This window comes from Lactuca sativa, chromosome 8, assembly GCF_002870075.4.
Source record: "Lactuca sativa cultivar Salinas chromosome 8, Lsat_Salinas_v11, whole genome shotgun sequence".
In the NCBI taxonomy this organism is placed as follows: Eukaryota; Viridiplantae; Streptophyta; class Magnoliopsida; order Asterales; family Asteraceae; genus Lactuca; species Lactuca sativa.
Genome location: NC_056630.2, coordinates 201,783,272 through 201,799,686, shown reverse-complemented (window position 1 = coordinate 201,799,686; position 16,415 = coordinate 201,783,272). Strand labels below are relative to the sequence as shown.

General features: G+C 35.2%; 1 protein-coding gene across 1 annotated transcript; it reads left to right on the top strand.

Moving 5' to 3' along the window:
• The first annotated feature begins 282 nt into the window (after nt 1-282).
• On the top strand, nt 283-696 carry LOC111914951 (auxin-responsive protein SAUR68). The gene has a single exon (XM_023910658.1). The coding sequence runs from the start codon at nt 283-285 to the stop codon at nt 694-696; it is 414 nt and encodes a 137-aa protein (XP_023766426.1).
• The last annotated feature ends 15,719 nt before the right edge of the window (nt 697-16,415 follow it).

Genomic DNA, 16,415 nt, shown 5'->3' with positions numbered 1-16,415 from the left:
CCCAATTTGTCATTAGAGAATGTCATCATTTTAAACCAAAAGACCAGACACACACCCAACATGTATATGTCTTAATAGCCCTAGTGCCCTACACTTATGCCATCTATCACATGGTTTTGGCCCCCTTCCCCCCCTGTCCAATATTTCATTTATGACGATGTTTTTTCCATGTCTTTGTGATTATATATATGTAACCATTATATGTAATTTCTTCTCTCATCTCAAGCACAAACCAAACAAGAACATCTTAGATTCTAATTGGCGCAAACGCTAATCAACAATATGATCAATCCCAAGAAACTAGCTAGAATAACAAGGAACTTGCAGAATCTAGCAGCACTAAGGCCAAAAAGAATCACGGTTCCAAGAGTCGCTGGTTGTGCAGACTTTTTTGGTAAGGGTTGCTTTGTGGTGTATACTTCTGATGAAATACGGTTTGTGGTGCCATTGGATTATCTCAAGAATGAAATATTTAAAGAACTCTTGGAGATAGCAGAGGAAGAGTACGGGTCGCAGAGAGATGGGCCGATTAAACTGCCTTTCAAAGCCACCTTCATGCAATACACCGTTTATCTGATAGAAAAACAGATGGGCAAAGACTTAGAGGAGGAATTTCGCACGACTATAACTTCATGGCGGTGCTTATCCACTACAAATGTTCGACTACAAGTTCATCCACTTTTACTAGTGGGATAATTATATACTAAGGAATTCTGGTTTATAACTATATCCAACAAATTGTATAGCAATATTACATAGTAGACATTAGTTCGTTGAATTAATATAACCTTTTGTTAAATGTTGATTGTTATATATATATATATATATATATATATATATATATATATATATATATATATATATATATATATATATATATATATATATATATATATATATATATATATATATATATATATATATATATATATATATATATATATATACCCACACACTAGCCGTTTACCGACGTCAAATAGTTTTTTCAAAAAATAATTTTTAGAGGGATTAGTTCTTTTAAGCTCTAAACAATTATTAATAAGAATCATTCTATATGATTCTTTACAAATAAAAAGTTAATATTCTTTTATAGATGTACGTAACTAACTACATGATTGATTGTGCAATAGTTTTTTTATACATCACATTTGAGATATAAACTTCATAACGGTTAAAAAGATTTCATGACTGATTAATACCTTCATGTTGCCATAAGATGTCACTCCGGATAATGCAACATAAAGTTGTTCATACGAAAATATCGACTATGGTAGATATATACCAATGTTCGGAGTTTGTCGCTGAGCTTAATTTATTGATTGTCATCGCAAAACAAATTTAAATATGATATTGTTTTCTCTTCGGCTTGAATGAAAACATATCGTATTCGGACATAGATGAATTATTGGTAAGATTATCCTTTTTGCCAACATCTTGACCAATAGTTATTTCAACGTCAGTGACATTATTTAGAAAACTTTTACATATTAATCTGATGTGATTATACAATCATTTTGATAGATCAATATTTCGTACTAGTATTATCAGATTATCAGACAACCAACTTTTAACCAAATGTAGAGCAGGTTAAACCATTAACATGGGTAAGTTAAAGAATTCAACCGTATAAAGGTTATTTCTATCCTCTTATTTCTAGTGATTTGCAAAGACTGAAATATTAAGGATGTCTAAAATATCCCAAATTGAAAAAACCGATGAACTATACTGATTTTATGTTATCAAATCGGTCTTATCAATTTTGTTTGATACGTCAACTCATGTGGTAAGGTCTTTGGCTCTATGGTTTGGTTCGTTTTCACGATTTATGTCAAGCATAGACAATCAAAAATCGACAAGTCAAATATATTAATTTTTATATCTAATATGATTTGTATAATTTTTTTTGGTGAGTACGGATTTGGCAAAAAAAAGATTAAAATCGATAGGGGACATCAAAAGTCAGTTGTATATACAAATCGTCAATCGATCAAATATAATTTGTTAAAGTTAGCCAAACTCCATCGCATGGATATCTATTTGAAATTTGTTCTATTATCTTTAAATATAGCCAATTTGGTACATAAAATAATTCCTTAAAATTAAATAATTGTAGGTTGGTCTGGTGGTCATTATATTCTTTGTCTACATGAATCATTTTCAAAATTAAAATTTTAATTTATTTAACGAAAAATAAATACTACAATTTTAATTTGTTTAAGGGAAAACCAACATATCGTATTGTTATAAAATCCTCATTACTTAATTATAAATAGTATTAATTTTTAATTAAATTGAATGTCTACTATATATTACACATATACTTTAAACATTTAACTAAAAAAAATTCAATCGACTTTAACATTATGATGATTCAAATTAACATCCTCAGGTATGTGCTTCAAATGGCTTTTACAAAAAAAAAAACTAAAAAAAGAAAAAAAAAAAAAAAAAAGAAAGAAAAAACAACAAAAAAACAAAAACAAAAATCAAAAAACAAAAAAACAAAAGGAGATTTATTATTATCATTTTGTCAAACTTTTAGGATATCGTACTAATGTTTCACATAACAAGCAAAACATATTGCTCATTAGTTTTGGATAGGTTTGTAGGAACGGAACGTTTGGTAACCTGGTAAAAAGTTTGTGCGGTGGGAAGTTCGTTTATGTTTGCTTATTTAATAAATAAAAGAACATGAACACAAATTCGGGTTTGTTTAGTTACACGAACGAACATGAACAATGATCTTGTACATTCAATTATGTTCGTGAACGGTCGTTGATGTTGTTCGTTGACGTTCGTTTTTGTTTGTTCAATTAAATTCATTTTGTGTTCATATATATTCAAACAGATATTCAATTGTGTTTGATTACATAACTATTTTATATATTTGTTTATGTTCATATATGTTCAACTATGTTTATTTATCTACACCCGTTTATGTTTGTTTAGCATGTTCACGAGCATAAAGGAACGAACATGCACAATATAATTTTTTAAACGGACGAACACGAACACTAAAACATGTTTGTTTATTTGTTCGTGTTCGTTCATTTGTTCGACTAACTAAACAAACGCACATGAACAAGTTTTTGTTTGTGTTTGTTTGGTTCGTATACAACCCTAGTTTTGTGCTTTGGGCTTCTAAGTGCATTCAACTTTGAGATGAAGAACATGAACCATAAATAATCACAAAACCATGCTAAATGTTCTTTCAAAACAACGAATTAATAATAGAGAAATTAAATATTCTTCTATTTTTTGTTCCTACATATCCTCCTACCCAATGAAATGGTGACATGTGTAACATTTAATGCTTATTTAATAAAATTTAATGATATTTTAGAATACTAATATGACATATATCATCGTTTAAATGGATAATAAGATTGATAGGATTAAAAGATATGAGCATATTTAATTTCTGTTAATAATAATACGAAAGGAATTATATATTGGGGCCACATTTTTTCTTTTTTAATGGTACCCGGAGTTAATAATAATATGAAAGGAATTATATATTGGTGGCCACATTTTTTTTTCTCTTTTAATAGTAACCCATTTAACATCCAGGTGTCAATCCAAACTTCAACACAGCTTTCGACTATTCGTCACACTCATGATTTGCTCTACGCACTTAATTCTATATGAATATTTTACAAGGCATAAATATCATACGTATGAAACAAAATATATAAATGATGAAACCAACAGTTTTAGCCCTTCCCTGGTTCTAGGGCATTTGGGAGTGGATATTTATCACCATCCATGCAAAACAATCTACATAACACCGCAAAAAGGATATAAGCTATATGGATTCGGTTAAATATTGTTAATCACATTTTGATCTGATGTTACAAAAAAAACAAAAATAAAATAAAATAAAAAGACAAACAACATGTGGATCAACGTGCATGAGGGGTATGCCATTTGAGTAGTTTGTGAATAAGTACTTTCTTCTTTAGTAAGTTCAACTTCCCCATCTTCGATATCCACGACAAGAAATCATTTCATTTATGGTGACACCTTTGTCAGCGACAAAGACTTTTAGCGGCGACTTCAAGTTGAGTCACTGCTAAAAGTTCATGTCGCTGGTAAAGATGTCGTCGGTAATGCCTTGGTGGCCAATCCACGTGAACCGTTTATGATAATTAGTTGTCGCCGTTAAAGGTTGAATAAAAGATGCGGTGTTAATTCTCTCTGTAATTGTCGTTGTAATTGATTGGAGTTGCTGCTAAATATTTTGGTGTCGCTGGTAAAGGGGTCGTCGGTATTGCTTTATGCAAATAACAAAAAAAGCGATATCTATTTTCGCTTCTTGCTTTTGTTTCTCTGGCTTCTGTTTCTCTTCCATATTTGCTCTCGTTTTTTTCTTCTTACTTATTTCTTCGTCAACTAGCACAGACTCAGGCCATCACCGGCAACATCATCTTTTTTATTACTCACTGTGAGTTTCCGATAAGGAAAAGGAGATACAGGTGACACATTTACCGTAACTCTAGCGACTATAGAGCATTTTCCAATGACGATAAGGCATCTCCAACTCATTTCTCTTTCTATTTCTCTTGGAACATCGATTTTTACCTTATAGCAGTGATTAATTGAAAAAAAATTGTCGTTTTCAATTTTTTATTTCCTGCTTTACCCACGATTATTGTTGTCACCGTCGGCGACTACCGCCACCATCTATTGATTTATGCCACCATAGGTTCTATTTACTTTGAATTTTGAGATTAATTCGAAAATATGTGTATTTGTATAAATTATGTGAAATTTGACACATATCTATATATTTGATATATGTATGTGAATCTATGTACTTTTGGCGTATGTATGTGAAAATATGTGTATTTGGTGTATGTATGTGAAAGTATATTTATTTGGTATATGTATGATGCTATTATGTATGTATGCGAATGTATGTATATTTGGTATAAGTATGATGCTATTATATATATATATATATATATATATATATATATATATATGTGTGTGTGTGTGTATATATATATATATATATATATATATGAAAGTATGTGTATCTGGTATAAGTAGGATGCTATTATATATTGTAACACACTATTTCAAATCGCTTTGTAATTCGAGACTGTGACCCGAAGTTCAGTTATCGTAGGGCTTTAGGCCATAGGGGGAAAAGAGATTTAGACCCCCTTTGGATGTGGGTAATGCAGTTTAGGTGATCAGAGTGGTGCTTTGGAGCCCAAGGGTGTAATCGTAAAGTCATAGTTCGGGCTTTTTATGAATTTTGGATTTATGTTTGAAAAGTCTTAAAGCAAAAGAGAGTTGATAGGATTGTAGAGTTTCTCATTAACTTCCTGTGGAAATAAAGATCATCGAAATTGGAGTTGAAACGAAGAAGTTATGACCGTATGAAGTTAGAGAGATTTTGGGTTGATCCGCGTATGTTGGGCGTACTAGGGCATCCCTAGTACGCTGCATGTAAATTGAGTACGATGGGCGTACACGATTATTGCACAAACCCTATTTTTGTTGTTTGAGCCCTATTTAAACTCCTTAACTCCTCCAAACCCAGTCTATTCTCAGCTTCCACATCTCCAACACCCTCTCTTGAAACCCTAACCCTAGATTGAGCCATGTGAGCAGAAAGAAGATGTTTTTAAGTGCTTCAGAGTGTTCTTGGTGCACCTTGGAGAAGAAGGACTCATTGAATAAGTGTTTGTTGCATTGGAGCTTATAGATCCAAACTTTGTTCACCTTGATCTTTCTTTTAAAGGTACAAAGTTTGAATCTTGATGATAAAATTGTTAGATTTAGCTAGTTTTGGGTGTTATGAGATTTTGGTCACTTTAAGTGCATATAGTTTAGATCTTCAAAGTTTGTGACCTTGTTATGGATAAAGTTAGAAACTTTATCCTTCTAAAGATCATTTTGATTCAAATCTGAAGGTCGAAGACTTAGACTTAATGGGTTAAGTTGAAAAAGATGCACTTTTGGGTCCCTTTGAGACTTTAAGACTAGATCTTGTTTGTTGGGACCATTCTAATGGATAAAGTTGGATACTTTATCCATTATGGAGCTATAATGAACCATAAAAATGTGATCTTGGCCATTTTATTACTTCTATTAAAGAGTTGTGATCTCTTTTTGGGTTAAGAACTTAGGGTTTTGGACATTAAGAACTTTATAGCCATGAAATGTCTTAAAATTGGAAGCTTTAAGACTTAGGACATCATTTTGGGCTTGGGTCTGAGTTTTGGACGTAAGGGATTAATGGAATAAGCTCTTAATGGAGTTTCGGAACTAGGTTACGTACTTTTGGTGTACTTGGTGGTACATTGCGTGTACGTGGTCAGCGCCCCACTTTGGGTCAACATTAGAGTACGATGGGCGTACTTTCTTGGTAGACATGGTGTACTCCGCTGCGAAGAAATATTGACTTTTGGACCTTGACCGTTGACTTTGACTTTGACCATGGTTGACCAAGTTTGACCTAAGGCATTTTAGGTAATTTGATTTATAGTTTGAGATTTGGTTTTCTGTTAATTGTATAGGTGATCTATAGAGATAGCTTTTAGAGTGATCGGTGCAACTATCCTTTCAGATTGTAATGTTAGTTTTCTCACTATATCCATAGGTTGAAGGTACCAATGTCGGCCCATTAATTATTATGTGCAATGCTAGTTGTCTATGTGATGTTTGCATTAAAGACTAGGATCTGGCACCTGACAACTAAATGAAAGACCAGGATCTAGCCAATGGCAATTATATGAAAGACCAGGATTTGACCCCTAGCAATTATATAAAAAACCAGGATTTGGCCTCTAGCACTTGTTGGTATTTCAAGGATAGAACATGGGGGTAGCCCATGACACTTGTATGTTTTGGTATATGGTATTGTGGGAACTCAGTAAGCTTTGTGCATAAAGTTTCATACTTATGGTTTAACGTAATTTCGTTTCAAAAGGAAAGGGCCCGACGTAACTGTACAACATCCCCCAAAGTTTTCAGCATTGGAAATTCATGATACTACTCTAATGTTTAAATAATATATTCATTTTGATCGGTTTTGGAACAACTCGTTGTATGATTAATTGTTTTAAAAATGAAAATTTTACCATGGATTTTCGAGACGTTACATATATGTATGTGAATGTATGTGTATTCGGTGTATATTTGGTATGTGTATGTGAAAGTATGTGTATTTGATAGGTCATTATTTAGTGGTTTGGGCTAGGCAATCTTTTGTATAAGTCTTGATAGGTTCTTGGTCATGTTGGAGGTGTTTTGTAGCTTATTATTATGTGTTTACGGCTGAGTTGGTGTTCATGGCCGTAATTAGGTTTACGACCGTGAACTTCTTTACTGACAGTCAATTCCTATAAATAGTATGTGTCAGAGTCTGTCAGAAGTAGATGTATCAATAGAGTTTATGATCAGTGTGTGTGCTCATCAAGGTGTACCAGACATTTTGCTAAATGAACGTGTGCATTGCTTTATTATCTTGTTCTTCTACTCTTTTTTGTTGTTGTTTGTTTTGATCACTGGTTTGATTCACTAAATTGGGTCCTTACAATTGGTATCAGAGCCAATCTGGCGTCAAAACAAAGTTTAGTGGTGTTTCGGTTGAAAGGATTTTCAATTTCTTCATTGTTCAAGGCATGGTTCTATATTCGATCGTGTTTTCACAGCTAAGGGAACCAAAATCTGCTTGAGAAACTGTTGTTTTCATTATTTCTGGGAGTTTATAGTTAGAGATATTGAAGGTAGTACGGCCGTAAACTCCATACACAGTCGTAATGACTTGATCTTCAATAGTCGTAAACTGCTAATCTTCAAAAGCCGTAACACAGTTACTCTTCAAGGATCGTAAACTTTTAATTAACTGCAAATGCTTAACTGTAATCTAGTTTACGGCCAAAACTCTTCTATTGCATTAGTTTTTAATTTTCATTTATACTTCTATTAATCAAGAATATTAAAAAAATAAAATAATGGATTCACAAAACTAAACAATTCTTAATGAACTGGATTCCATTATGGGAAGAACCACATGTATTCCTCGTCTGCTATCTGCCGAAGGCTTCCCGAAATGGAAGTATCGGATGGAAAAATATATCAAAATGAAAGATTTCAAAATTTGGAGATGCATTTTAAAAGGGCCTGTCATAATTACAACAATACTTGAGAATGGAATGATTGTTGATAAGAATGTTGAGGAGTATACTGATGAAGAATTTGACAAAGTCGAACAGCAAGAGAAGGCACTTGCTACACTTACTATGGCTCTTTCTCCTAAAATTGCCCAGGGTTTTTGGGAATATACATCAGCAAAAGCTCTGTGGGAAGCTTTTATTGAATTGTATGAAGGGAATGAGGATATCAAACAAAGTCGTCAAGACATGTTGCGACAGAAATATAATATGTTTAATCACATTCATGAAGAAACTTTGGAAGCTCAACTACAACGTTTTATCACACTCACCACTGAGATGAGTTCAGCTGGTGTCTCAGTGCCAAGATCAGAATTCAACAAGAAGTTGCTTAACTCTCTCCTAAAGGCATGGGATATGAATGTTGCTGTCATCAAGAAAACAAAAGATCTTAATCGACTTAGTTTGGTTGAAATCATGGCCATCATTAAAGCTTGTGATATGGATGACAAGCAAAGAGAGATCAATCACGTTAACTCATACTCCTCTGCTAATCTCAGAATTCAATCCAACAATGCTTTCTCATCCTTCACCAATCCTCAAGTTCAACCATTTGCTGCTCCTCAACTATCATCCTATGTCATTCCATCTATGCAAAGTGTTCAATCTCCAGTATCCTATTCACAAGTTGCTTCTTCTTCAAAGACACCTGCTCCAGTTCCTGCTCCAACCCTTGCTCCCAAAGAAAATGACGAAAATTTGGCTCTTGCAATCGGTCTTGTCAACTGTTATAATGCTTTTGTAGCTGGTGAGCTAGCTCCCCTACCTTCCTTTGCTGATTTGGACCAAATTCATCCCAAAGATGTTGAAGAGATGGACATAACATCTCAAATTGCTATGGTGGTGTTCAGAGCCAAACAATTCTCCAAAACGATAGGTAAAAATAATTGGGAATGAAATTAAACCGACTCTCTAATGCAGCCACCTACTGCACTATTTAAGTCAATAGCAGAACCATCCACATTTAGTTTAAGGCCTGTAATATGAGGAATCTGAGCCATTTCCCTCTTTTGGGAATGGCGGGCAGAATGATTATCAAGGCTATGCAGAGTTGAAGGTGGGGTTCAACAAAGGAAAACTCTGATGCTTTAACTACCATGAACCTGGCAATTTTGCTAGAGACTGCCAGAAGCATGATAACAGAGAGAACATTGAAAGAACAATGGTGTCAGTAGGTAACAGCAGGGAAGCCACCATCAACATTCAGACCGTAAATCTTGCGGTGGTGGCTCAGTCATTTGACTGAGATGACCAAAGTCAGGATTTGAACATCTCGGGACCTGAAAATGCGCATCTTGCCCAGATCAATGACAGTGTAGAACGAGAAGCTGAGATGGATCTGGAGGCGGAAATGATGGCACTCCAATTTGCATTCATGGTCCAAACTACGCCAGAGCTTGAAAAAATAGAGGTCAGTGAAAACACTTGTTCTGAATCTTGTATCAAAACTACCAAATATTTACGTGAATAAACCGATTTGATGCATAGAGAGATTAAGGAACTCAAGTATGAGCGATACCTACTGAGAAAAGGCCAGAAACCATTGAAAGATCAATTAGAGGCCAAGATAAATGACTATAAGAAATTATATTTGTTGGGTCCATTATGTGTTGCGTCTTGGGCTCGGTCCTTAGCCCAATTTTGTATCCGGATTGGGCCTGTCCATCCGTGATTTAATTATTAGGGTTTAGTATTTATAGATTCTTGCATGCATCTTTGTACGTAACTGTTTAGTCGATCATTCAAAACGATCATTGTTTTTGTAGATTATAACCCTAAAAGCCTCTACAGTGGAAGTTCTTCATCGAGCTCTGCTGAGGCGTGAATCTATTGAATCATTCAGCTCATTATTGATTCATTCTCTTGTTTGTTATTTTGTTTGCATTATTCTGATTAACCTGTGTAAGATCTAAACGATCAAAGAGTTTTTCAACTCATCAATTGGTATCAGAGCAGGAGGCTGTGTAATTCATACACATCTCTTCTGTCAAAGAAGTGATTAGGGTTCATTCCGCATTCATTGATATTTATTAAGCTGTCACTCCATAATTGACGTATCTCATTAATTATTCATCTTGCCCTAATATTACGTATTACAAAGTCTGATCTTATAACAGGTTAAACGATCAAGCATGGACGATTCTCAATCCAATCCCATCAACATCTCTAACAGTATCAGATCAACAACCAAGATCCCAATCCTCTACACTTAAGACTATGAAGGGTGGACGCACCATTTTGAATATTACGTTATTGGATCGGAAGATAACGGGTATCTGATATGGGAAGCAATCATAGTTGGCCCCTTCGCTCACTCAAGCACTTCAAGAATCATTAAAACTCAGAAGGAGTACAATGATCTATTAAAAGATGTGAAGGGCGTCGCTCAGGACGAAAAGGAGAAGTTCCAATGCAACATTAAGGCATTGAGACTAATTCGATTCGCCCTTCAATCCGACACGTTTCGGCTAGTAAGTTCATGTGGTACAGCAAAGGAAATCTGGGATCGGCTGCGAGAGCTGTATTCCACAGATGAAGATCTGGAGCACTCGATTCAGACCCTACTTCTCTCCGAATTTGGAGAGTTCAAGCAGAAGTCGGAGGAGGTTGTTACACAAACATTCGATCGGTTCAATCATCTTCTCAGTAAGATGATCAACATGATATAGAAAGAAAGCTCATCGAACAGAAGGTCACTTTCTTAAATGGCCTAAGACCCGAATGGAGGGCGGTTGTGTCGACGGTTAAAGCACATGAACAGTTCAAACCATATTCTTTGGCGAAACTTGTGGGGATTCTGAAATCCCAGGAAAAGATTATGCCGCAAGAGAAGAGCGTGGTTTCAAACTTGGGGTCTTTGGCCCTTCTGTCTAAAGGTAAGAGCGCAACAGAAGAAGAAGAAGATCTGAATCTGGGTGACTACGATCTGACATCTGAAGATTATGCAATGATGGTGTCAAATCCCAAGAGGTTCATCAAGAAAAAGTTCCCTACCAACAAGAATCGAAATTGGCAGGGAAGCTACAGCTCTGAAAAAGCGAAAGAGGAGCCAAAGGTTGAAGAACCAAAGAAAGAAGCGAAGGGTGAAGCTGATTCTGGTGTCAACTGTTTTTACTGTGGAGGGAAAAATCACTACGCAAAAGACTGCGTGTTGAAGAAAATGGCAGAGAAAGATGAGGAGAAGGATGAAGAAGCAAGTCTCCTGAATAGACTGGAGGAGATTAAAAGGAAGAAAGCTGCTACTAATCCCTCTATGAATGCTCTTGTTATGCAGGATTCGGTAGATGATGATCAGTTTGGTGGTGTACAGGTGTGGTCGACCGACTCAGAAGATGATGAAGTGAGAAAGCCTACTCATGGAAAGGATTATGTGGCGAAGAGTGGTGATGCTAGTGGAAGATGTTTGATGGTGACAGATGTATCCCAGATGAGGGGATACAACACTGATGGTGGAAACGAAGTGACTAAGGAGCGAGAGGACGTGTGCTTTACAGCGAAGCCTCTCAGTGTGTAGATCAATGAACTTGATGAACTGATCAAGAAGGTACAATCCATTTTGGTTTCATTTAAAATTCCACAAACATCATATGAAAAAGAATTAAATAACTTGAATTCAAGAATTTCAAATATAGATAGTTGTTTAACTCAAACATGTGTCACGAATTCTAATATGACTGACCAAAAAAGCAGGGTGTCATCCAAGAATGAGGAGCAAAGAATGTGGATTGAGCAGAAGGAGTTGGAGCTGGTTAAGTCTAGAGATGAAAATATCTATTTGCAAAGAGACAATCTTAAGTTGTTAAAACAGAGAAATGTTTTTTGTTTGATTGCAAAAAGACTTTATACTAACATTACAAAACTGCATTTAGACTGTGAAATAGGCTAGAAAATACATCGCATGATTTTGCCCTACCTTGAACTAAAGGAGGATGAAATCGATGCCGAGGCATACAACTGTGAAAGTGTTGTATCTTCAGATGATGCAAATCCCACTTATATGTTTGGTCTGGACAAAAATGAATCGTTTATAAAGTCCAAAGACCATAAGGACATGCTTAAGAATCTTTTGGATGAAAATGATAGGTTGAAACTCAGAGCCGAAAATATACAAAAATTTGACTCATTGAGTACCAAATTAAGTCCAGAAAATAAAATTGATGTTGAAAATGCATCTGAACTTAATAAGGACGATGACATGAGTGAAATCTCTATAGAGAATGAGGTTGCCTGTTCAGAGTTTATTAGGAGCAAACCTAAAAACCACAAAAACTTGATTTCTGAAAATTCTATGGAATTCGCTCGTCTGTCCAAAAATAAGTCCCCAATCCTTAAAGAAAAGGCTGTTGTATACCAAAAGGTAAGAACAACTCCCAATCAGGTTTATAAGGTCATAGGAGTAACCAAACATCAGACAACCGAACTCTCTGCATTGGTGAATGAAGATAATGCAGATGGTTGTGATGAGTTTTTCTGGTCTGCACCGATAGACAACGCAGATGAACAGTTGGTTTGTCGGAGAGAACATCATGGAAGGTCAAAGGTAGATATGTGGCAGAACCACTTCATAAACCTACCAACTTTGACGTGCCTTGTACCAGTGGCACAAAAGAGAGTCCAGTGGAACACGTCTCCTTAACAAGCAAAACCTCTTCCATGGAAAGTGAACCTGTTGTTCAGAAGCCGAAACAGAAGGCAAATATTCACAGACAACCGAAACAGGTGAACAATCAAAAGCAGCAGAGGAATCTGAGATACAAGAAAAATCTCTCAGAGTGAAAGCAATTTTGGGGCTCCCAAAATCCTCACTATACTCAATTTGATAGAAACTCCAAGCCAAAAGGAGAAGAGAATATGGATAAAAGGAGCTTCGGTCCGTTGGATCAAAAGAACCAAAAGAAGACTTTCGGGCTGCAAAAAGAACAAGACGGGAAGGATAGGTTCGGTCCTGAAAGGAACAACAATCGAAAGCCTGGTTTCAGTCCACCAAACAACAACAGACAAAGACCAGGGTTTAGTCCATCAAGCATTTACAACAGAAGACCCAGTTTCGGTCCAACAACCCATAACAACCGAAAATCCAGTTTCGGTCCATCAACAAATAGCAACCGAAGGTCCAGGTTCGGTCCCTCAAATGATCACAACCGAAAGGTTCATTTTGAACCTCAAGTCAAGAATGATTCTATTTCTAATTTCTATTCCTCTAATTCTTCTTGTTCTCATTCTTCTTCTAAGCCTAATTCTCGTCCTACACCAAGCTCACAGTCAACGAAGGATTTGAAAGGAAAAAGTAAGATTTCCTCAGCAAATGAAGACCGAAAGCAATCTAAAGTCCAAACTCCTGAACCTAAATCCAAAACACTTGAATCTAATTCCAATAAAATCAAAGTGTTTACTATTAAGAGGAAAGATAAAACTGATGGGTTTTGGTCATAAGACATCCTATGTGCTCATACAAACCCTAATGCTTGGATCTAGGTTTCTCTATTGTACATGCTTTGAATCCAAGACTATAAACCCTAATTCTAGCATATGGAAATCAATATTAACATATAATTAGGTTTAAGATATTACCTTGATTGTTATGTAGCAATAACAATCCCAATTCCTCCTTGAATTGACTTTGGAAGGCTTAGAGTCACAAGTGTCACTCCTTTAATGGTTCACAAACACCATAAGCAAGAGGATGAAGAGGAGAGAGGCTAGATGCTGCCCAAAAATGTGTGAAACCCTAGAAGGTTGCTTGTCCACGTTTTTGAGGCATAAGGGGTCTTTATATAGTAAGGCTATTAGGGTTATCTAACAAGGAAACCCTAATTTGGTTGCTTAAGCCCTAAGCAACCCATGGAGCCCTTTTCTTAAAGCCTTGGACGACTTCATATGGGCTTCCCCCATAGAATTCGTCCACCTTATAATAAAAGGCAATCCATGGCCCAAATTGCAATTATCTTATAATTACAATTCCAGACCCTTAAGTTTAATTAATCTCTTTTAGTCACAAAACTAATTACCAATTAATTATTGACTAATATTAATTAAACAATATGATTTCTCCTTTAATATATTATTCCCATAATATATTAATAAATCATATTTAATCCTTTCTCTCCATAATTCATCCTATCAAGTTGCTTTGGTGAAGGCAACTCAAAAGGACCATGCACCATCGGGTCAAGTACATACCAAAATAGTTATGGACTTAGACACTAATCCAACAGTCTCCCACTTGGATAAGTCTAATAACTATTCTGCGTATGACTTCAGATCCTGATCTGCAATCGTAGCTTTCCAAAGCCGCTGTCAACTATGATCATATCAAATACGTGTGTCCTTAGATAAGGGATAATATATTCCTCCATTCTAGATATCATATGAGATATGATTTCAAATCATTCTCTTTGTACTATATCTCGATTTCCGATTTATGACGATTGACTAATTGAACAAATCAAATTAGCCCTAGCCCGGCCGAGCATTTACGTTTTTCATCACTAAACCATCGAGGGGCCCAAAGATATCGCTTTTATCCTACTTTGAATAAAAGGAATGGATAAACTTTGATACAATGCTCGCTTGTATTCACTCACCGAATCACACACAACAGTATGTTTTATAACACCAAGTTACTAGTGCGTTTACATATTATCAATGTGCAACCGATTCGCAAGATACAACTCACACATCTCGGTTTCAAGAATATAAGATGTTATCGTCTCACTAATCACTCGTGATACAATTTCATGGAATGATCCAAGTGAGCATGGGTTTAATCCAATGCTCAAATCATATTCATAAGCACTCATGAACGTTGCAGCAAACATTTGCTTATGTCTAATGCTCTTTAGACAATCCACACACCAATTCACGACAGTCTTTATTCATATCTACTTCCAACATATGAACGACTGCGGCCCGTTCGAATAATTCGATTATTCTTAATAAACTCAATTATTATGGAAATCAAAACATGCAAAGTGAAACACAAGAATAATACTAATCCCATATGGCCTCAAACCTTTGAGTATAAATAAAACACCTTTTATTTATCACCATATCGATTACTCATTATTTGTCGTTTCGGTTAATCAACTTCTTACTTGAATTCCAACACTTGTCCCATGCTCCTAGCATGCACACAATGTTTACCTATGGTTCTTACTTTGTGAAATAGATCTCATTGAATACATTTCCTATCCTTCTCATTTCACAACTCCAAATCCGTTTTTCATAAGTCAAAGAATATCAAATTCTTGCTACTTATAGAATATGCTAGATTCTAACATTCTATGCAACTATCCTTTCGTAATGTCACTGCACCAAAGTCACAAAGACTATTGCCAATGATATTACAAAGTCCTCAATCGGAGATTGTTACAAGACAATTCCATAGATGTGATGTCTCTCACTCAAAGTACATTCTTTGAACATCCTTTTGCATAGAAGTTTCTAATCTAATCATAGATTTCTCAATATTCAATTCCCAATATGGACACACTTCCATATGTTCCATATGACAACTCATTTTTAATAGAATCTTATCTATTCGTTATGATGTCGATACGGTCCATCCAATATGGAAACATTTCCATATTTTCCAATACTATACTTCCAACTACTCACAAGCGACCAATCCTCGTCGAACTTGGATTGTCCTTTGATAGTTGTTTAATTATTTTAGTCAAAACCAATTCTAGTCCCTTTTCCCTCTAAATGCGCTCGACATTTGGAAAATTTTAGAATGGTCAAACATTAAAGCATTTGCAATCGATCCTATACCCGAAGCGTATGGGACACGACGTATAATGTTTTATTTGCTATGTTCTCAAAATTTGAATTGTGAAGAGGGATGCCGTAATCATAATCGAAATTTTAAGAACACACTATGTACCTTTGACTAGATTTATTAACATTTCTCAACCTAATCCTTTAGATTTGAAATGAAGCATAATATTCTCTCCCTTAATTATAGCAAAACAACCTTTCAACTCTTACAACTTTGCAAAGTATGACTCTTGTTTTCTATAATTAATATTGCTAACCTTGCAATACTTTCCTTAATAATCATACAATCATAACATTTATGCTCCCTCTATCATGATGATTATTATAAAACATAACACTTATGCTCCCACTAGCTTCGACATGTATTCATAAACATCTTAACTTTCAGAAAACAATACTTATTGAATTTCTTAAGTTCATGTTTCTAATACTTAGTGCTTTGATAAT